Here is a 23594-nt window from a genome sequence, read left to right on the forward strand (position 1 = left end):
TGGAAGCCGGGTTGTTTCCGGTTCTATAGCATGTGCTGTAACCACTCGCAGAGACCAAACGCAGGGATATCTTTGTAAAGTCTGAGCAAATAACTAACAAAACGTATGATGTCATCAGGCTTACCTCAGCTTGAGCCCAGAGCAGAAGGGGGGGTGTCTGGGTAAACTTTTCTTTATTCCCCAGTCACACTAGCTATACGAACTATATTTCAAGCCATTTGATAAAACAATACCCGAAATGTTGCATATCATTTTGGTAAAAAATACATCAGAGTTGCCCATGTTCTCCAACTGTCTTCATCATTTTTATTATGCTGAAGAAGAATTCACAGAATGAATCTGCTACAATTGAATCCACGTCATAAAAATCTGTGGTACTCACAGACACTTACAGATCAAGGATCTCTTACAACAATGCCAAGTAGAGGTAACCATCAATACTCTAAATTGAATATTAGGCTAAAGGAAGAACATTTACTCAATAGTATTAGATTTATTTAAGGAATAGTAGTAGTAGTAGTAGTAGTAGTAGTAGTAGTAGTAGGAGTAGTAGATTGCAATGGTAGGGCAGACATAGATGGCAATGTTTCCCAGTTAAATAACTTTTATTCTAGGAAAAAACCTAAAAGATTCTGGACTTTTGAGGAGACATTCTCAAGCCCCAGAAGCCATGTATAATTGTAGTTCTAAGGGGAACTGGGAATAGTTGGATTGAACTACACTGGGGTTAATCCAAGGCAGGGAATTCACATCGACTCAGATCGTCTGAGAAAGTTGAGTCAGCATGAGCTTGTTATTATCCATTTAGACAATATAATAGCGTAACACGATACCGCGATCAGGGTGATTCCATTAAAAGAAGCTAAATTATCATATTGAATTATCGCCCAGCCCTTATTGTGGTCCTATTATTCTAATACTATTTCTTCTTGTTTTTAAGTAGAAAGGCCCTTGTGTGCAGGAAGTGCAGTTCTAGGATTCTAGGACCACTTTCAGATAGAAACCCTGCTTGAACATTAATCTATTTTAAGGTCGAAAACACGCATGCATGATCCGAGGACTGTGGGTAGAAAAGCCTGTAGAAAGTGTGTTTGGTAGCAGTCCATCCATCCATCTCCTTCCGCTTATCCGGGGCCGGGTCGCGGGGGCAGCAAGCTAAGGAGGGTCCTCCAGACGTCCTTCTCCCCAGCAACACTTTCCAGCTCCTCCTGGGGAACCCCGAGGCGTTCCCAGGCCAGACGAGATATATAATCTCTCCAGCGTGTTCTGGGTCTACCCCGGGGCCTCTTACCAGTTGGACGTGCCTGGAAAACCTCTAAAGGGAGGCGTCCAGGAGGCATCCTGATCAGATGCCCGAGCCACCTCAGCTGGCCCCTTTCGACAAGAAGGAGCAGCGGCTCTACTCCGAGCTCCCTCCGGATGTCTGAGCTCCTCACCCTATCTCTAAGGCTGAGCCCAGCCACCCTACGAAGGAAGCTCATTTCGGCCGCTTGTATTCGCGATCTCATTCTTTCGGTCACTACCCAAAGCTCATGACCATAGGTGAGGGTTGGAACGTAGATGGACTGGTAAATCGAGAGCTTTGCCTTTCGGCTCAGCTCCTTCTTCACCAAAACGGTCCAGTACAACGCCCGCATCACTGCTGACGCTGCACCGAACCGCCTGTCCATCTCCCGCTCCATTTTACCCTCACTCGTGAATAAGATCCCGAGATACTTGAACTCCCTTGCTTGGGGCAGTGACTCACTCCCAACCCAGAGGGTGCAATCCACCGTTTTCCGGAAGAGAACCATGGCCTCAGACTTGGAGGTACTGACTCTCATCCCGACCGCTTCACACTCGGCTGTGAACCGCCCCAGTGCGTGCTGAAGGTCACGTTCTGAAGAAGCCAACAGAACCACATCATCTGCAAAAAGCAGGGATGCGATTCTGAGGTCCCCAAATCGGAAACTCTCCTCCCCCGGCTGCGCCTTGAAATCCTGTCCATGAAAATCACAAACAGGATTGGTGACAATGGGCAGCCCTGGCGGAGGCCAACACGCACTGGGAACAAGCTCGACTTTGTGCCGAGTATCCGGACACAGCTCTCACTTTGGTCATACAAGGACCGAATGGCTCGTAGTAACAAACCAGGTACTCCATATTCCCGCAGTACCCCCCACAGGACTCCCCGAGGGACACGGTCGAAGGCCTTCTCCAAGTCCACAAAACACATGTAGACTGGATGAGCAAACTCCCATGCACCCTCCAACAGACCTGCAAGGGTAAAGAGTTGGTCCGCTGTTCCACGTCCAGGACGGAATCCGCATTGCTCCTCCTGAATCTGAGGTTCGACAATCGGACGGAGCCTCCTTTCCAGCACCCTGGAGTAAACTTTCCCGGGGAGGCTGAGCAGTGTGATACCCCTATAATTGGAGCACACTCTCCGGTCCCCCTTTTTGAAAATGGGAACCACCACCCCGGTCTGCCACTCCACAGGCACTGTACCCGACTTCCTGGTAGCAGTCATTCAAGTGAATCCAATAAAATAACATTCTTTGACAGAACGGAGCCACACAGCTCAGATTGTACAATATATCGTTTTATTTTGCGTTTCTCAACATGATCACAGTACTAGTTTTACATCGATAGGGTTTTGTCTACTTAGAAACAGAATGCGTAATAAAATAAGGAGCAGTCCTCCCTTTCATTCCACCTCCCGAAGTGGGCCTTGAGTGAGTGAGAAACAGGAGCGTCTCCGGGAAATTGAGCCCGGAAACAGCCGGCTTTTTTCATCTCGACATACCTATGATAATTCAGTCCCGGTCGGAGGCAGAGAGAAAGCAGTAGATGATTATGTAAATATCAGAGGGGAGCAGGAATGCACCTTCGATGTAACTGCAGACACCGAGCAGTAGTTATAATAATAATTATCATTATTTACAGGCTATTTACATTTGTTTTTCTCGTTGCTTTTTGCTACCTACACACCCGTAAAACGTCGCCTCCCTTTCAGAGCCTCTTCATCGACTTACATCAGGTTCCCCCCATAGATGGATTTGCTATTTACACCCAGCAGTATACCGCCATGCCTTTGTACTGTACAGTGGAAATAGAGGTGAAATGCATGCTGGGAGTAAGATGACACAACTTGACATGAAAAGACACGCTACTAGGGCCAGAAATCTGTCTAAATGTAAACAAGCATCGGTCAGAGAAATCAAAGTCACGTTGAAAGTTTAGTGGGCGAGTCGAGCCCACCGCTTAAAACGAAAAAGGGAGAGAGAGAGAGAGAGAAAAGAAAAGAAACGGTAGGCATCGATGGCATGTGACAAAGCACCTCACACGGAATCTGGACAGGATTTTTTATGATTGATCAGTCGCCTGAAAGGAACTGGTGGGCTGTAACTGAGAACACTCTGATCGGAAATCATTTTGGGGACCATTTCTTCTCGGCTGCCATTTTTAACATTATTCCTTTACAAGTGGCTGGTAAAGACAGAAGTTTGAGGTTGGTCAACTGTGGGCGTTGTAATGGGACCATTTAATTTTGATATAAAACTAATTTTAAATGTAATGACCACGCAGTATTGGCACTTTTGTGACTCCATAGCAACTTAAATTACGCTGGATATTAAATGCTGTATAGTTGAAAGATTTAGAGTCAATCTCAAATTATACATTTTAGAGCAGCCTACAGTACATTAAGCCGGCTGAATACGTTTTGGATCATGGCAAATACTGTCTAACGAGGCACCCCTTATAAAGGGTTTACATGTGCTAACTAATGGCTTCATTAATGGTAACAAATACTTTACTAATGCTTCATACATCAGTTATAAGCTCTTGATAAACAACAGTTCACTCAAAAAGCTTGTGCGAGTGCAGAGCAAACGTCGATTGGACTCTGATCTGGAGCTTTTTTCTTATGAATGACTTATTATTGATGTGTAAAGCTTATTACTTTTCAGTAGTTAATGCATTTAATCTACGGAAGTCGAGACCGCCACGCTAGCAGTTATTTGAATGCCGTTATCTGGAGACCACAAGTTTTAGAGAAAAACAAACTTTCCAACAAGGTAATCGATTAGTTTCCTGGAGAGAAAAAAATACTTTGATACTTTTATGTTTCTTACTAACACTAATGTAATCGGCCCGGATCGAGCTCGTAAAGAAGCCTGCCTATAAAAAAATACAATATTATAAGACTGTATATAAAAAGATAATCACCTCATTGTCTCGAAATGACAATGTTTGTTTTCTCGACATTACGAAGTAATTAACTGATGATCTCGAGATAACGGCAGGAGAAAAAATTATACCATGTCCACTTTGTGGTTCTGCATTTAACAATGAATTAACTTTATCAATGAATCAAATTGGTTACGTAGTATAAACCCTTTATGAATGGTATTTTTTCAGAAGGTGGTGCCTCGATAACTTGAACATTGACGACAGTAGTATTTTCTGAACGGAGATAAGAGAGTTCCAACTCGTTCTACCCACAGAGGTCTGTCCATCATTGCTCTAAATTCAAGATGACGGGGCTCGTCCTTCCTCACGCCCGCTCTACCTCCCCTCCCACAGATTTAATGTGCACGCTAAAGATCTGGCAAACTACTGCGCGCGCATCGGGAAACGATACGGATGTTGTTATCTTCTGGAGTGACACAAATGACTTCAGTTAGCTGTAATCAAATAAGTCAAAACTATTCTAGCATTAATTTTTTAATTTCTTTTTTTTTTTAACAACTGTCGACTGCAACACTGATATAGTTTGGGAATACACGATAGTCAGAAAATAACCTGGAGAGACATTGTTACATGCAAAATGATTTTTCTTTGACGTTCTTTATCTGCGTGGAAGGTCTAGTCCATCCGAATCCATGTGGATACTTTCACTTCACTGAAACATTTGGGAAGAAATGACAAAGGACGTTCATCATGGGAGGAAAAAAAGAGACAACGCTAACAGAACCAAACGAAATGGAACAACCACTGGATTGAAATAGCTCTTAGACACACACACACACACACACACACACACACACACACACACACACACACAAAAAAAGTAAATACATATTGCACATACAAGTAAAAAAAAAAAAATCCATCTCATATTCTTCAAACAGACTCAGACTCACTTCTGCCATTGATATCAACTAAGTAGAACAAGTCTGTCACTTTTCAACAGTAAATATGCTCCAGCATGCCCCCCCTCCTCTGCCTCCGCTCTTCACACCCCACAGACGGGACGGCCGTCCGGTAATATGTCAGAAGGATGATTGATATAAAAACTGCCATTGGCGTTGAGCGAAGCGAAGCAGCGCGAGCGCCGTCGCAGAATGATAATTATTGATTTTCTGCCACTGTGGTTGAGACGGAGGGGGCGCTCGCCGGCTCTGAGGGACGCACAGTGACACAGTAGAGGGGACTACTCAGCCAGCTGAGAGCTTCCACATTCAGGGGAGACACTTAAAAACCTGTTTCCCTGCAGACTCCATCAGCTTCTGAAAAAAAACCCTAACTCCTCCAACTCCATCCCACCAGGTCGCAGTCCAGTCCGTATCGTTTTTTGGACTCTTAAAAAAAATGGTTTAAAAAAATAAAATGATGGCGGACATTCAGGTGAATCTGTGATGCTCGGCAGCTCGCTGTGGCTGAGTGACGCCACGGAAACCAAAGCCGTCGTGCAAAGGCTGCAGCGGCCTTGGACAATCTCAACCTAACTCAGAAGGCAACCATACACAGCAGTATCCTCACTAACTGCCTCACTAATAAAAGCTCTGATCTGTTTCTTAACAGTGAAAATACGCCACCTATGTGCCAGTATAATACTGAGCGTTATAATAGACGCCGTTTTGCTCTGTAATAATAATAACTATAATAATAACAGTTGATATTATCATCTTACAAAACACTATGCACAATATACATAAAGCAATTGCTGTGACTAAATTAGTAAATGCTTCCATAATTGGCACATTTATCGCTGCTAACAGAGATATCACAGTGCACTGTGAGCTACCGCTACATTAAATACTGGTACGGCTACTGTACGGCTGAGGATGACCGTTCTGTCCGTTCAGCCACGCCACCCCCCCACACTGTAGATTAGATATTTGATCGTGTTGCTGTAATTTACTGAGGAAAAACAGTAGTTGTGGTCTTTGTGCATGCTCTTGCGTCGTCGTCCGCTGCTCACGAGGGCGCCAGGCGTGACCTGTGAGATTAAATGAAAGGGAGCAACCGGAGAGGAAATGTTTTGTATTGAATACGCTGCCCCGAGCGTAACAACAAAAAAATGCCGAAGGAGGCACAGGATCTCGTCTGGCTTCATATCCCCAGACCAGCGGATGCACAGTGTCACCGTCTCGTCAGCCGAGGGCCTCGGAGTGAAAAAAATCAAGAGTTCAGTCAAAGAGCGCCTCCCCCTCCTCCAGCGCATCTCAGACCACCGTGCTGATGCCGCTGTGTTTGGGCTTGGTGCTGCTGGGTGCCTGGGAGGGTGCAGGCGGTGGGCCATGGTGGTGGGGCCCATGGGCGGGATGGGATGGATGCGGCGGGTGGGCTCCGTGGCCATGGGGGTGCGGCGGGTAGGACGGCCGCTGGCCATGGGGCGGTGCCGTGTGGTACTGCTGCGGAGGGTGCTGCAGGTGGGCCGGCGGGTGGTAGTGGTGGTGGTGGTGGTAAGGTGGGGGTTCTGAGCCACGTGGCAGAACTGGCCGTGGTCAGGGTGCACAGAGGCCGCCCCGTCAGTCTCCGTCGACCGGGCCGTGTGGTGCAGGTTGGCGGGGTGAGGGGTGTGGGAGATGAGGGTGGGGTGCAGGGCCTGCGGGGTGGGGCTGGGCGACTTCAACCGCCTGGTACCGAACAGAGTGCCGAGCAGCGAGGAGGAGTTGGGCAGGGAATGGCCGCTGTGGCGGGACGGGCAGTCTCGGCCCGGGGGTCCTCCGGCGGATGTGAGGACTGCTAATGATGGACCCCTGCAAGAGAGAGGATGGTCAGATCACAGCAGAGACACAGGACTTGTGACTTGCTGTCCTGTGTGACACAGCATATATAAGTGAAGGTATACTTGCTGCAGATTCAAATTTTGCCATTGATTTAAGGACCAAAAGACATATTTGTCGCTGTATCATTGGCACCGTCACAAGCAGACAAACTGCCTTGAATTCTGCTGATGCTGATCTGCTTTCCAAGGTTACATAACCCTCTTTTGATTTCCATGTGCCCCCACTTTGGAGTGTTTATAGAGCGATCTGAAGCTGCAGCCTGTATACAGGAAACACATTTGTATGCAGTACCGTTTTCGACTGTCATGTTCGGGGTCACCAAAAGTGCATTACTGAGTTAACTGATCTGGTTTGATGTTTCTAAAATTCCCACTCAGCAAGAGAAACAAAATAAAACTTCATAGGATACAGTAACAGAACAAAATCAAAACAAAAGTTTTAGTTTAGGAAATGAAGCGAACCTTTTGGAGTCATGCACAACATGCAGAATAAACAAAGGGTTCGAAGTTATTTTAACGTCAGTTTTGAATGACGTTATTTTAACGTCATTCAAAACTATTTCTGTGGTGGAGAACGGAGGATGAGTGGAGGAAAGAAGCTGATGTGCACTCTGGTAGTACGACAGCAGTTTATTCTGTATCCCTTGCCAGACAGCAGTAGGGTGAAAGGGATGTTGCGGAGTGGGCTTTGTCTTTTAATATAATTTTGGCCCCCGCGCAGGCACCTCACATCACCGATATCACCAGTGACTTAGTGGATCCAAGAAGAGAGTGTTGAGTTATGATGTCTAAATTTAATACCGATGCCTCTATATGACCTTCATAAGTAAACACGACAATCATCGAGAAGATTGGCATCTTCTATATAGTTATTCTTAACACTTGTCATCGGTACTAGGCTGACATTTTAACTAACAGCTAACTTAATTAAACTGAATTTCGGGCTGAGTGCCACAGACTGTGTGGATAGTATTGAGAGATGGACTCTTTTTGGTGTTGGTCTCTTCTTCATCCACAAAAAGAAAACTATAGAATAATGACGGCTTTATCCTAAAAGGCCCTGTTCTGGCAACAGCTCCGTATCCAAACTGGCACTAAAGAACTGAATTTTTAGGCTTGTGTCAAATCAACAACAATTAAATCAAGCTGACTCAGCTAGCCACATGCAAATGGCCCTGGTCACAGAGGGTTAACTGGCTTGAGAGAGTTTACATAAACTGTGTTCATCTGTGCCCTCATGTCAGGACTCTTTCGCTGCAGAACACTGCTGGCTAAGTGTGACAATGAAAAAAAGGAAGGTGGGGCTTCTTGTCAAGGTCAGGGGTCACTTCAAACTATGTGAGCATGCAGTAGCTGGAACCGACAAAAGCACATCCAGGTTCACTTGGAGTGAACAAAAACAAACAAAAAAGGACGAAATTCAGGAAATGGCTAGAACTCTAACCCGCTTACACGAGAGGATGACTCAAAAGGCGGGAGTCTACCAATCAACACAGAACGGCCCTAGTGTGAGTCAGAGGGTGGTATTAGTCGTGTCATGCCATGCACATGCCGTGGCGGATTATACCCTGTTGCATGCACAGTGACCAATGCGCTCACCACAACAAAACAAAACAAAAGAAACCAACTCAAACTACAAAGAAACAAAAAAATCAAAGGCTTGCGCATTCAGAAGTGAACAACAGAGTCAGCTTGGCGTCAGTTGTTCCTACTTACTTCCATATTGCTGTCTAGTGATCCCGCACTGCTGCGTCTCCCACGCTTGCCTGCCCAGAACATGCAACATGACAGATTAGACACGCCTGCTTAACACGTGATGGTGCACACATCCCTCCTGTCTACAGCGGAGGGGGGAGGTGCGCTATAGCACCCTAAGGTGACAACGGTGGCACACGACTAAGCTACTGGCAGTAAGGCAGAGGGAGGCGAATAAGGACTAGAGGGACAAAGACGAGAAGCGAGGCACTGCTACAACTCCACAACAAGGTTTAAGTCGGTGACTACACAGCTGGCAGGAGACCTTCCCACTAGCAGAACAATTGCAATCTGGCTGCATTAAAGGGATACTCCGGCAATTTTGCATTTCACCCCTGTTAACTTGCAAGACTCACAAGAGACAAATTTAAAAAAAAAAATGAAATCAGCAGAGGTCAAGATATCCTTTAATACATTTTTGTTCCGAGAATGAAAAACACTGTGTCCTACATCTGCCATAATGCAACCAATGATATATCTTATTAGACCCTCCCCACCTGGTAATTGTTCACACTTGTTGAAACTTCACGTCTCCAGTTTCCAAATGAGGCTTTATGCTTGTAGCCTTCTTTTAAATTTGTAGCCTCCAAGCCCAAACTGAGATTACAGTGATAACGTCACAATAGCTAATAAATTTAATAAATAAATTTACTGCAAAACTTTTGAAATGTCGCAAAAAGAAAATGCAAATAGGAATGTTTCTATAAACAGATTTTGAGCCATTAAACTTGTCTAAAAAAAGTTTGGCAAGAAATTGGCGCTACAGGCCACGCATGGCTGTAATCTGCCAGTAAACAGAGCAGTAGAAGAAGAGGCTTTGAACCAGGAAACAAATCGGCCTGGCCATTTAACTATCTAAGAGAGAAAAATGGAGAGAGGTCTTCAGGAATGTGTAACAAGTTTTCTTTTATGTCAGATAGTGTTGTTTAATGCCGTCTGAAGACAAAAGCTGTGTCCCAATCCAGCGGCTGCATCCTTCGGAAAACGCAGCCTTCGTGGTCTACGTCGGCCGCGTCCTTTGAATACCGTGAAGGCTCGACCGAGCGGTCTCCGAAATGAGACGGTCTGGTGTTGTCCCTTGTTTTTAGTTTTAACACTTGTATGGGTAGATATTCACGTGAGTTAAAAACCCAATAATTACATTTAATTGTGAATTACTTTGTGGGCACACCAATACCTGTTTAGCAGTATTGAGAAGTTATTTTGATAGAAAAGGAATTTTCTATGGCACATGGGGTTTTCTGGTATATAAACACTGATATTCTTGCAGTGCAACTGTTTGAAAACTACACATTCCCTATCATTTGGCCCCTGAATATTGTTATGAATATAGCCCACAGTCAAAAAAAAAAGCCATAATCCATTCAGAACATCTTGAAAACTTTTTATCGAGTTTTGCTGTTTCCGTACAGCTCTTCTAGCGCGACACTTCAAAATATGCATAATGAATGGAATCATCAGGGTTATTTTCTCGGACTGGGCAGAGCGCTTTTAGAGTTCCCATTTATTGAAGAAACTGTATTAAGTCACTTTTTACGTGAACCAAGCCTCAAAATTTGTAAATCAAATTTGAACTGAGTGATACACAAACAGCTCCTTGAGAAAATGTAGGTTTTCAAAATCTGGTACTGGTTGGCCACTATAAAGCCTGCCACTGAAACGTGTTGCTCATTCAAATAGCATCACCACTGCTCCGTTGGTCTGAACTCTGTGCTTAGGTCACAGAGTGTGTGTGTTTGTGTCGGGGGACTCTCCACACCCTGCCCGAATCAACCACACAACATTAATTCCTCTTACCGCTGAGACGCTCAAATTGATCACAGTGACCTATATAGGGCTGCTTCCTCCCCCCGCCGGCGGTGAAGGATTATTGGTCGATGGCCTCTGGTAAAATTGCACATGGGCTAATTAGCTAAACACCCCTGTCTATCTCCGTGCTTGACTGGCTTCATGGCTCAGAGGTGAGTTAGACTAAGACCATCTGCAGCGGCTACCGGCCAAATCAAACCCTACAGGAACAGGAAACTCGGCTTCTTCAGCATCATGCCAGCCGTTTGGCTTTTTTACGCTCTACTTTTGTCTAGCAGAGGGATGAGACTTGAGATCAGTGTGTTACTATGGCAACCACTGTTTTTACCTGCATCAGAGAGGTCACGTAGGGAGCTGCTGAGGGCGCTCCTCTTCAAACCCTCTCCGACAGCATAGCTGTCGTCGAGGCTCACTCTGCTCAGGTTGCCGTTCCCCGTTTCCTTCTTCAGCCCTGAGCACTGGGACATGCTGGGCCTCACCACGCCCTTCTGCTTTTCTAGCTCAGCTGGAAGCACATATACAGCATTAACAGCAACCCACACATCTCTCTCTTGGCGTCTAATATTTAAACTGGTTGAAGGATGGATTAAATGGATTAATTGTTGAGCACAGGTGTATGGAGAAAACCATGCTCACATTCTATCCGGTACTTCTCCATCTCTTGGACCTCAGAGATAGATTCTCTCAGATCGTCAGTGAACTTTTTGCGGTCCTGAGGATTGGGCGCATTGAAGTTGATGAGGACTTTGATGTCAGCTCCGGGAATGGCCGAGGTCAGACGGACACCATTTGGATAATCTAAAGGGTGACGAAATCAACGCTTTAACCCGAGTGAACACAGGTAGAAGGACCACCAGGGGGTCAACAGAAATGAATAGCTACTATTAAAGCTGCAGTTGGTAATAAAAATAAAATTAAAAACAAAGATCATATCTGACAGTAGTACATAAAACAGATAATCTCTGGTTGGCCGTTTTCCTTCCGGCGCACTAGAATCTTACAAATGCATAAGGGGGCACTAAAAAGAGGCAGAGGATTTTATCACAGATTTTCCGTCTCATGTACTCCTGTCAGGATAAAGTGACAGTTTGAGCAAATATGGCCAAAAGTTTTGTCTATAAAAGTTACCGACTGAAGCTTTAAGGTGTCAGTATGCTTCAAACGAAACGCTTGTATGGTCACTGAACACAGTCAGAAACCTCCACCCTCCGTACATTTTTTGACAGTCAAAACTGCTTCATGGTGTGGCCCTTCTGAACCACCATTAAGCCTTTTTACCCCTTCTACTCGTTCCCTTACATACTAGTTCATTTGAAGCATACGGACACATTCAGAAGAGAGCGTACACAAAAGCGGATTTAGGCACTTACACTGATTCTCAAAGAGCAGCACTTGCATGCCGTAAAGTGAGAAGGACTGCCGAAAGCTGTACGTCACAGAGTTCTTCTTCTTTTGGAAGATTTTAGTAACCTACGGAGAAAAAAAAAGTAGGCATACATATGTGGTTTAGACTCTTTCAGTGAAGGCCAGGGCGTGTTCTCAGTGTGCCGGAGGACGGATGTCTGCCTTACCACCAGCAGGTCGTTAAAGAGGAAGATCTCCCTTTGGTGAAGGCCCAACTTCTGCGGTTTGTTGGGGTCGGGCACTTCAAAAAGTCTGCAGTAACAGACCAGTCTCCGGTGGGGTAAGGAGAGCACCTGTGCACAAGGTACTGCCTCATTACAGAGTATTACAACTTTAATACATAAAATGTTTTCTGTTACAGAAAGCCTTTTTTGTATATTTTTTTACAAATATTTCCACTCAACCCCTAAGATTCAGATGACAGGAAGAGTAATACTCACACAGCCCAGACCATGGTGTAACGAGCCGATCTGTGAGGAGGAAATACATAAGAGAGTCATTTCACAGGGATCAGTGAACACATAAGGGGGACTTTTTAAATTTGTGATACATCAAAGAAAAGACGCGACGTACAACAAGAAAAATTGACCAAATTTAGAATTGGGAAAACTAGTTTTATGGATCGTGGAACAAACATCTACGCATTCCTCACAATCCATATATTAGTGATGTGTGTCGTGTTCCCAATGTGCATCATGCTTTATGACCACGACGTTGCCAAGGTCTGCTGACTTGCGTCAACAAAAGCGGAGTTGGTTTGATGAAAAGGGCATGAATGGACGGAGAAGCAGGGCTTGTGTTTTTCGAGTAAAAACGCCTTCATGATTATACGGCGCGAGGCTGTTTATCTCATTTATTATAACCAAGCTTGTCAGATGGCACTTTACTTGGCTCGCTCTAGGGGCGAAAGACGTATTACAGTCATTCAGCGTGAAGGGCTCCAGGCCCCCAAAGGATCGATGAGTCACACAGCGAAGAGAGCAGGTTCAGGTAAAGAACACCCTTTCATCTCTTTTACGTTATGTTTTTTAGAGAACGCAAGCCGGGAAGAAAACTGGCGCTCTCAGTGACAGCCCACAGGGTACATTGGGTAATTTGGATGCTACGCACTCGCTGTTAGATTCAGCTCCTGAATGGTGGGTGAGATGAAAGCGGTCACACAGCGTGGCGTGCCCCCCAAGGGCAAGCTCAAACTCACCGGCTTTTTTCCGACGATGAGTTTTTCCACTTTCTGAACCTGGGAAACGTGGTCTTCGTTGGTCTTGAGCTCCCGCTTGCGAATCCGCTCATAAATCCCCACCAGCATCTCTCTGGGGATGTCTTCCCCGTCGTCCACTCCTGTTAGACGATGAGAGGAAAGGAGAAGAGAGAGAGAGAGAAGGATTAATGATTAATTCTGAGATTTATGAGAGTTGATGAACCCCTGAATTTACCTACACACTGCTGTGTTGCACACATTTCTCACAGTGCCGACAGAAATGTCCTTCTAGCTCTCTGAGGACAAACAGCTCTCCTCCTCTCAGTACTGTACTTTAATTACTGACTACTCCAGTAGGCAGAGAAATGAGTTAGCCATGCCGTAAAGCCCCCGCTAATACCCTCAAAATCTGTTGAGGGCAACTAAAAAGAGATTTGCCTCGACAGCAAAGCTCTCTTGGATACGACTTCAAAAAAAACAAAAAAAAAACTGATTGACACGGCCATTAATCAAGGCAAAATGCATGCACAAAACTCAATTTGAAGTGAATATTTATCCAGCGTCCGAAGATAATAGTACTTTTTTTTTTTTACAGTAAGCCGGGCAAAGTACCTCGAAGGTTCTTGACAAAGTCCTCCAGCTTCATCTTCCTCTCGGGCTTGACGTTGGGGCTGTACATGTCCGTGTTGAGGAGGATGATGGCGAAGGCCAGGATGAAGATGGTGTCGGGGTTCCTGAACTGCCGCACCACGCCAGGGTTGCAGATGCAGTAGCGTTGGCTGCGGAGAGGATGTTGGACACAGAGCCAAGAAATCAATACGCATTTCCTCACTGTATGTTTTGACTGATGCCAATATTCTGTGAAAATTGCATTTTTCTGCTGGGTTTTAGCCCGACTATACTCCGTCAACGGTTAACGTCACATGCACACTTATTGGCCTGTCATATCGCATATTTAAAGCTAAAGCTGTTATGTTTCGATACCGATGACGCTGTGATATCATCGTGCATCCCTAAAATTACGCACAGTTTCATCGTGCATCCCTAAAATTAAGCACTAGTACCATCATGGTTTTAACTTTATTTCACACAGCGGGGAAAACTCAAATTGAAGTTGCACAAAGCACCAACATCTGAACACTAGTAAAGGACAAAGCATCAATATGAAGACTTTCCTTCAAGGAAAAATCAATTTGCAACTATCCCTGTTAGTTCCACTCATTGGCGAGAACATTGATAACAATATCGAGCTCTCCACTATATCAGCTGTGATCACATACATTTGAATAATGCGTCACAGCCTCGAGTCAAAAGACCCATGATCTAGTACCGCTGAGGATTGTCCGCTCACCAGCTTTCTGAGTCACTATAAAGTGAGTCCACGATCAGATCTGGACTAGGCTGCCGGGGGCGAGCGCCACATGATCAGTTATCTCCATCTCTCCCCAATGTAACAGTGACTGCGGTGTTTACTGAGGCCGAAATGTCCTTGCTCAGTGCTGATCGAAGCTGATTCTCTGTGGGCATGAGAGCACCTTTCTACCAGAGGTGCGGGGGAAATAAATTAGTCCCAAACAACATCCATCAGCAGCCCTGAGGGAGCTTTTTTTCTCAACTTTTTGAACTAATTTCCTCTAAATTAGTTTCTGCAATGATCTGGAAGAACAGAGTCTGGATTTAGAATGACTTTGCACTGATGCTCTTATGCCCGAGAGTGTTTAAGATCCAGTATCCAGGTCCCGCCTGTACAGCCGCCCGAGCAAATCACGAGCCGAGCACTCGTTACCTTGAGCTGTCTTGTGGACCAAATTTCCGAGTTCCCTAATGGAAATTTCCACAGGAACGCCACTTGAAGTCGGATTTCATACTCGTAGAGTCGGAAAAACCCCACCAATCTCAACCTCAACATCCAAAATGGCTGTTCTGTGCATCAACAGTTAAAAAGCTTTAGTAATTTGTTGTCGAGAACAAAAACAGAACATGCATGTGTCCTTGTAAAAGCTTTCAATCAATTTCAAATTCAGACTCATCTGTGTTTACAATCTACGGTAACCATTAATATTACTTACTAAGAGAAACCACGGAAGCATTTGGCTGAATAATGTAAAAGAACAAGCTAGCTAACGGATAACGGTCGTGATCCTCTAGAATCTGGAACAATGCTGGTAACAGTTTTAATCAAATTATTAAAGCTTGCTAACTCGGGTGGCTTGGGCAAAAATATTAAATGCACATGACGTCGGTTGTAGAACGTTCTATACGTTTATGATCAAATTGATCCTCTTTTTAAAGCATCAAATAAGTAATTAAAACTAAACTTACCAGAAAAGTGATCACTTGAAAATACATCAGCATGATAAGAACTACCTTAAATGACTGAGACCTTCTTTAGGAAAAATTGTTTTGACGTAAACCTTTAATTTCTTTGTTTAGCCCATGTCCCTTCCACTAACATGGAGGGGGCAGGGTTTATTACCTACACTACAACCAGCCTCCAGGGGGCGAACAAGATGTTTTGGCTTCACTTTTGGGCGGTTGTCATTTCGCCCATCTTTATATACAGTCTATGGTTTGGACATGTGACATTGTACGTAGCTAGCTTGTGCTTTCCGTTATTCATACACGCTGTGTTGGTGGTAAATACTAGACCTGGCAATGAACCTGGTAATGATCATCCTGTCACCTAATCATAAATTGGTCTAAGTTGATGTAGGACCCTATCCTCCTTGCTGTGGTATAGTATTTCCATGATCCAGCCATCATTCCGTCTACACTTGTTTGAGTGATGAAACCATTCACTTTGTCCCCAGTGTTTCTCACCTGTAGGCCTCGATCAGCCGCTCGACCTTCTGTGCTTCTCCCTGCACTCTGATGTGTGCCTGGAACTTCCTGAGGGCTTCGTCCAGCTCCATAGCTGAGAAGTCCATTTCGTCCACCACACAGCTGGAGAAAAACACAGCAGGAGGTGGGAAGATCAGTCTTTTCAAATAGGAATAACTTGATTCTTCAAGAAAGCTGCATGGGATTCAGCACTGTAAAACTACCTTTAATGAGAACTGCCTTTAATGAGTGGAACTACATTCATCAGCTACAGACGACTTAAGTTCATGCTAATTTTTTACATTCAACATGAAATAAAAACAGGTAAACATCTCCACATTCTTTCCTGAAAACAGCCTTGTTGACAAAACATCCTTGTAGACTTAAGAGTTTCAGTACATTTTCTCAGTCTGTACTTGACTCTTTTTCCCTTTTTCCCATTTTCATCCCTTCCTTCTTTGAAAATTTAAAATTCCTAGAAATGGAAAAACAAGATTTTTATCCCCTCTTAACTTTGATATTAGAGCATGTTTACTGCTAACACATTTACTTCGACTTAAAGCAGTACGGATAATTACCACAATATCAAACACACATCAGTTGCTCATTTACCCACCAGGCAGGAAGCAACATTAGCATGGATTTGGAGTCCCGTTTCTGGCAACCAGATAAATTAATTTAGATCAAATATTCACTCTGCTTGTAGCTCTGTTTTGGTGTCCATCAACTCCTTAGAAAAATATCAGGCTCTTTAGTTGGTAAATGCTCCATTTATTTCATCCAGTCTGTGGTTTGGTGTTGGACAAATAGCATACATTGGGTTTATCAGACATTTATTTTTGTCCAAAACAGCTGACTGCTGCTGGAAATGACTTTCATGAGAGCAGTGAGACTAAACCAAAATCAACGACCTGAAATAAACTAAAACGCTCCATAGAGCTGAGGATAACAGCACAGCCGAGGGATAATTGTTTGTCGGTTCGTCACCACAACCTTTTTAAATAACAGTCCTCATTTTCCCACTGGACTTTTACTGCAATGGAGCATTTTTCCACTGTTATAATGAAACTTCTACCTAAACAAAAGACCTGAAACTTTTTCCGACGCTGGAGTGAAGAGTGTAACTCTGCTCTTGATACCGTTCATGTCAGGATTTATAGACATTTTCTCAAGGAGCCCTTTAGATATGCTTGTCAAACTGACACTGACGGACCTTTCCTGGCCTTATCCTCCGCTGAATCTAAATCGGCTCCGATAACGCTGCTGGAGATAAGTCTGCCCAGTCGAAAGCAAAAAGTATGGTTTGTTGTTAAGATTTGTTCATGTCTCCTTGGTCAACTAAAGGCTCATGGGGTTTGTTTGGCGGCCATCTTGAATAAACATCCACGCCTTAGCCAGACATCATAAAAAGTTGCAAAATCTATATTGTTATGGGCATAAAATTTGTTGTTTACCTATTTTTCACCAATAAAGAGTGGTTCTACCATGTTTCGACATCAATTTAAGATTGGCGACATCAATTTAAGATTGGCGCCAAATGAACCCCATTGGCCATTAGCTGACCTTGGCAAAATGACAAATTCTTAACTATAAATCATTAGGGTCCTTAAAATACAGATTACAAAAAAATGCCATGTGTGTACATGGTAACCTATTTCTCCTGCTAGCCTAACATAAATTTAGTCTGTGTGTTTATCTGAACATCAAAGCAATTTCCTGAGTGGATTCCATTTCTGTTTATTTCCTGGATGTAACTTGAGTCATTATGTAGTGCCCAGAAACTTCATAGACTGTAGATTGCAAGCTGGTCATCATATTTACAACTGAATAATTATTTATGTTCATATTCTAGGGAGGAAGATAAAACTTAATTCTATTCACTGGCAAAGATGAATAAAAAGCCTGTTTAGAGAATTTCAGGGTTCAGAAAAAAACAATCCTTTTGCGTCAAAGAGTACAGAGTCGTTTCTTGCTGCAAACTCACTCGAGGACATCTCGGTTGAACTGTTTCTGTCTGTTGCCCAGGAACTCGCCAATCATCTGCCTACTCAAGCCTTTCCTCTGGAGCAGGAAGTGGGCCACACCCACTGGAGTGTCCGGAACAAAGTTTCGCTCTATCAGATACTGGATGCCTTTCTCTGGTTTCCTGGATACATAGGAGAGGGGAGAGAGATAGAGATATAGAGAGAAATAGGACACAATCCAAAATCTGTGATTATTCCACTGCACTTCTGCCCGTGGCCAAATGTGTGTCAGATGAGGGACAGGATTTGGAGAGGCAGGGAGGGAGGGTGGTGGAATGGGATGAGGGCTGAGAGAGGGGAGGCGGGAGTTACATTTCTCTGCGGTGTTCATCACAAATGATTAAAAGGAACTTAATGGCCGGCTCTGCAAAAGAAACCAAATCCACAATCATCTATGATTAAATGGATTCACACAGGCTAAGATGAATCGCTCTGCATTAAGTGGTGCAGAATGAGTACCAGGCTTGTTGGACCTTTAGAAGAACAGACAGATAGTCATGTTTCAATCAACATCAGGAGTTTCATGTTTGGTTCAAAAACATAAGTAATGGACTGGATCTAATTTACATAATCTCCTCTGTCCCTCATTGGGTATGTAATGTACAAGGTACAAGCAGTGTATCAGATTGTGTCTCGATCTCTGTTAGTGGATCTTGTGTGGGGAATGTACTTACTTGTTGAAGAGGTTGAGGCCAATGCGGTAGTGCCTCTTGCGGATGATGTCATTACTGAATGCAGGTGAGTCCCAGCTGTTGCGAGTCTCTTTGTGGTACGTCTGCTTGCTTAGCGTCTGCTCCCTCAGGCTGTCCCTGGACGAGGACTCGGAGCTGCAATTGATGGTGTCATTGGAGTTGGAAGTGCTGTTGATGCTGTCATTGTCGCCGTCGGAGAAATCGGACTCTGACTTGCTCTGCCGGTTTGCGGTGCCGTTGATGGCCAGGTGTGCCTCCAATTGCCTTGGCCGATGGCGGGGGGCATCCTCGTCTCTGGAAGGCCCTCGAGGTGGCAGGCTGTGGCCAACAGTTTTTGGGCTGCTCTGCTGGTTGCTGAGGCTCCGGTCGTAGGCGCTCTGTCTCTTCAAGGAGCTGCGGTCGGAACGATCACTCAGCTCTACAGAGCTGTCGCTCGGAGGCTCAATGGTCAGTAAGGGTAGGTGGTCCACCCGCAAGCGCTGCTCTTGGCACTCCAAAGATGGTGTACTGCGGCAGCTGGTGTCTGTGTCCCCTTTCTCATCCTTATGAGCCAGTGACCAGTAGTCCTGGGAAGAGTTGAGGGACCGCTGACGCAAGTCGGATTCGGTGCTGGAGGGTCTGTCCACAGATTGAGAAAGGGGCAGCGGCGGGGACAGTTCTTCTTCATCGATGTAAAGGGTGACATCACTGTAAGACGCTGTCATCTCATCCAGTTTGCGGTGTTCCGAAGCGCCGTGGGAGGGCTTCACCTGGCAGATGACCTCCCTGTCCATGTCCTGGTGGCTTCTACCAGGCTCCGACTGGTTGTCGTCACCATGCAGACTGCGACAGTTTAGTGCATCATCTATGGACTCAGCTAGAGATTTGACCTGCCTGGAGAAGGCATCTTCTAGTTCTGTGATAGCGTCAGTGAAGTCGCTCTGCGTGGTGGGGGTCTTGGCCTGCATGCCCATCTCCCCACCATGCTCTGACTGCACCAGCGCACCGATTTTGGTGCCGTCATCTGTAAGCGAGACCTGCTTCCCCTCAAAGTAGGAGCTGTGGACTTTTTCAGGCCCTTCAAAGGAAAACTGCATCCTCATATTGGATAGGACGATCCGTCTGGACATACGGTTCTCAGACATAGAACTTCTTAGACGCTCAAAGTTCTTGTTCATCTGGTATTGGCGGAAGGCTGTCTGGATGGTGCGAGCTGCATGCCGGGTTATGAAACGGCCACCATATTTACGCTCTAGCATCTCCACCTGCAAATAGAGAATGAAGGTGTCATAAACGCATCTGAGAAACAACTGGGGACAGCCTACATTGTCCCATAGCTGTGTTGTAAAAGCAATCCAACCCGGCAAATGTTCTCCGAAATAGGACAACTGGTGATAGTTATCCAAGATAAACAGAGGGACAATGGACACACAATATTCTGAGAGGTGCTGTATTTTGGATTTTATTGGAAATAGCTTTTTTAGTTTGGCAAAAGATGGATCTCAAGGTCCATTTAGATTCTCTGGACTTGTCAACCACATCTCAGTCTTCATCAGCACATTTCTAAGTTGCCATTGAGATGGCTCAGTTAGTTCATCTAAGTATTGAACCTGGGTCACATAATAATCGTCATGTTATGACGACTGAGGCAGATAAAGAAAAAAGATAGTTAATGAATCTGGGATTAACTTGTCAAGCGTGTTTGTGAAACAAAAAGTAGATTACGTTTTAAAAAAAAAACTCCGTCTAGAAAATGTACCCTGGATCAAAAGCTGTTTTCACCTGGATACAAAAGTAAGATTATTATATTAGGAGACATAAATTTGACAGACTGAAGAATGGTGCCGCTTTCTTATCTGCTTTTGCAGTGCCTTAAAAAGAATCGAGTAGAGTGGTGATGGCATTTAAAAAGGGCTGGAAGTTTTATTAGACTCAAATAGACTCCAGGGGAAGGACGGATAATGTTGAATTGGGATGGGAACCCAGTTCAAGGATAAACTGGTAATGGCCCAAATAATGATGAGGAATAACTCTCAGAAAAAAAATATGATTTTAGACTGTCGGACATAAAACAAATGACCAAAAAGAGACCACAAATTAAGATACAGTTGAGACTGAGTACTTAAATCTAAATTGATTAATAGTGCGTGCTGCACTGTTTAAATATTGTTCATTAAAAGGAGGATGAAAATGAATCATTCGGGGGGAACACTATATCACATATTGACTGAGAAATAAGTCATCAAACTAAAGTGATATTATTAGGATGTTGTCCAAGGCTTTCTCAGCCCCTGTGCCTTTTACACACTGACCCAGTTTCCACCTATGGACTCATGGAGTGAAATTACACTAATCATGTTTCCCTGCACCATGTAAGGGCCAAGGGGGCCAGTGGACTTACACTTTCCACAAGGGACATAGACCAATACAGTGTGTCTCACTCCAACAGGCTACAACCTTCACTGCTTAATGAGAGGGCCAATGTCCTGTTTTTACATGACTTTTATTTGACCACCATGAGGAGCTTCAGCCTGACAATAGCTTGTATTAACAGGTTATACGTCATATCTATAAATAAGATAAAGATGTAATACACATGTTAGACAATTTACTTGCAATTCATGACTTTGGCTGTTTGTTATACATATTTCTTAGAGTCCAACCTGTTCAAAGTAATGTCCCATTTTAGGCCTACTGCTACAGGCCTCAGGTCTTTGTGTCCATATGTGTGTAATACCAATATATATCCAAGCGGCCTCGCTAAGAGAACTGATTACATGGCGCATTATAATTATAAAAGAAGACAAACACATTCTTTGGGCAGACGTGAACTGTGAAGAGCAGGAAAAATGTATTGCTCTGCTTCTCAACTCTGCATTTTCATTATTTGGTGTAGCCTGTTTGGGTCTGTTTGGACTGAATACATTTTCGATCTAATTAGGTCTAACTATCCTCAGGTGTACTCAGATCCAGTCCAATTGTCCATGGGTCCTTTTTGGATCCAGTCTGGTCTGAGCTATGTTTTTCTGTTCGTCTATGCAAGTCAAGTTTAAGGGTAGGAACAAATCAATTGTCTGCTGTTTTGAAGTGACTCCTTATAACAAGAGCTAGTTAGCAAACCATTTATAGTAAGGTATGAAAATCATCCTTTTTAATATTTTAATAATTAATATAATCTTTATTCCAAATGAAAGCAGCTTCATTTTTTTTTTTTCCCAATGATATTATCTCCTCGTGAAGTTGTTAAGGCCAACATGTAAGCAAATAGAAGTCTATTTATACCCAGCAGCCACATAGCAACATTAGCATTTGGTCGTATTTCTGGCGACGTGAAAATTGCAGGTCCAATTCAATCTTCTTTTAGCTCTGTTTTTGGTGCAAGTAACCCCCTCTCTTTAGCTGCTAAATGCTGCACCATGTTAAATAGCTACTAACTTTGTGAGCTGCGGTGTTGCAGGTGGTTTAATGTTAAAGGGAGGGCTGAGAATGAATCAAGACAGTATAGTTGCAGGCTTAGAAACCAAAACAATGAGCTTAAAGGAAGGTAAGCGATCTGAAGTGTTGAAAGACACTGCATTGTTAATACAAACTACACAACTAGAAAAGTTAAATTAGTAGAGTGCTGTTTTTCTTTTAATCTCGTATTGAGCCTAATAATATTATATCATAACATATCTTAAGATCATATCAAACTTTTTTATGGATTTCAGTTTTTTAAGCCACGAAAAAGACTGAAATGTGGCCTGCAACATGGCTTGTTTTAAGCCTTGCTGGAAATAATTATTTTTGCTACTGAAGCCATTGTTGATCACTTGTGGCCCCTTCTAGCCGGTTAAGAGGAGTGAGGAGTTAAAATATGTAAAAAAAAAAGTGTGTATCAGCGGAAGCAATATGACAGGAATAACTATGGACGGACGGACAGAATCACACAGACGTGACTTAACACATGATCTCCAAGTTGTTTGTCCCATTGTTGCAGTAAAACAAGAGCATTGTTTAATGCAGCTTTAATGATTCAGCTTTATATTAGGTATTTACAGACCCCCCCCTCCTCACCTGCTTGTCCTGCAGGTCTGACGAGAGCTCATAGCTCTCCGACAGCGAGCGGGAGCGCTTGATGGCCTCCTCCTCTGCGTGCTTGCGGAGGATGGACTGCGAGTGCTGGAGCTTGGGTCGGCGAGGCCGCAGGTGGCCGGGCAGCAGGATGTGTCCGTAGAGCTGGCTGTCCAGGTGGTCGGGGCCCAGGCCGCCGCTGTGGGTCACTGGGATGCAACTGTAGCCGCCGCCGGGGTCCACAGAGGCGCCCACCTCGCTGCCAGCAGCATCACCTTCCACACTGCAAAGAACAGAGAACACCAAGGTTAGTTTGCTGAGTCACTGTCCTGAGGGCATGCACTGCTTTGTGTTTCAACGAGACGCACGTGACGGAGGGGGAGATTTGAACTCAGATACCTCTCGAAGGGGCATAAAGATGTGTGCTGTCTTTACACATTTCCCTTCACAAAGCAGAACATACCTCGAGTCATTCTAATCAGCAGAAAGACTCATCCACTGCATCTTGATAAGAATAAATGAAACGCTTGTGAGTAACACTGAAATCACAACGACATTATCAGCTGCTCCATCTTTACAATCTCAATCAAAACAGCACACACAATGCCAGGAGCGATTAAAGCATGCAAGGCAGCACCTTTAATATTAAGATCACTGAGGATCTTCATCTGCTCGAAACGGCACAAACGGCAAACTGGGGACAGCCGATCGACGTATCCCCTGGGGGTGTGGAGCGACGAGCGGCCGCGCCCCACCGCACTGACGCAGCTAAATGTCAACCGCAGATCTGTTCACTTCCCTCCACACCTCTGAGACGCTGGTGTGATTAGCTGAGAGGGATAAAGTGTTCTGGTACTTGGACG

General features: G+C 44.4%; 1 protein-coding gene across 1 annotated transcript in view; it reads right to left on the reverse strand.

The window, feature by feature from the left end:
• Positions 1–2573: 2573 nt before the first annotated feature.
• Positions 2574–23594, reverse strand: part of iqsec1b (IQ motif and Sec7 domain ArfGEF 1b) — a 196421-nt gene continuing 175400 nt past the window's right edge. Inside the window, 15 exon segments of the mRNA XM_054616294.1 lie at positions 2574–6685; positions 6688–6926; positions 6928–6968; positions 8714–8763; positions 10890–11066; positions 11198–11359; positions 11932–12031; positions 12133–12258; positions 12406–12435; positions 13164–13303; positions 13776–13942; positions 15984–16106; positions 17968–18129; positions 18682–19943; positions 22735–23014. Of these exon segments, the coding sequence (XP_054472269.1) occupies positions 6432–6685; positions 6688–6926; positions 6928–6968; positions 8714–8763; positions 10890–11066; positions 11198–11359; positions 11932–12031; positions 12133–12258; positions 12406–12435; positions 13164–13303; positions 13776–13942; positions 15984–16106; positions 17968–18129; positions 18682–19943; positions 22735–23014 (3313 nt within the window). The 3' untranslated portion in view covers positions 2574–6431.

Source organism: Anoplopoma fimbria, chromosome 17 (genome assembly GCF_027596085.1).
Source record: "Anoplopoma fimbria isolate UVic2021 breed Golden Eagle Sablefish chromosome 17, Afim_UVic_2022, whole genome shotgun sequence".
NCBI lineage: Eukaryota > Metazoa > Chordata > Actinopteri > Perciformes > Anoplopomatidae > Anoplopoma > Anoplopoma fimbria.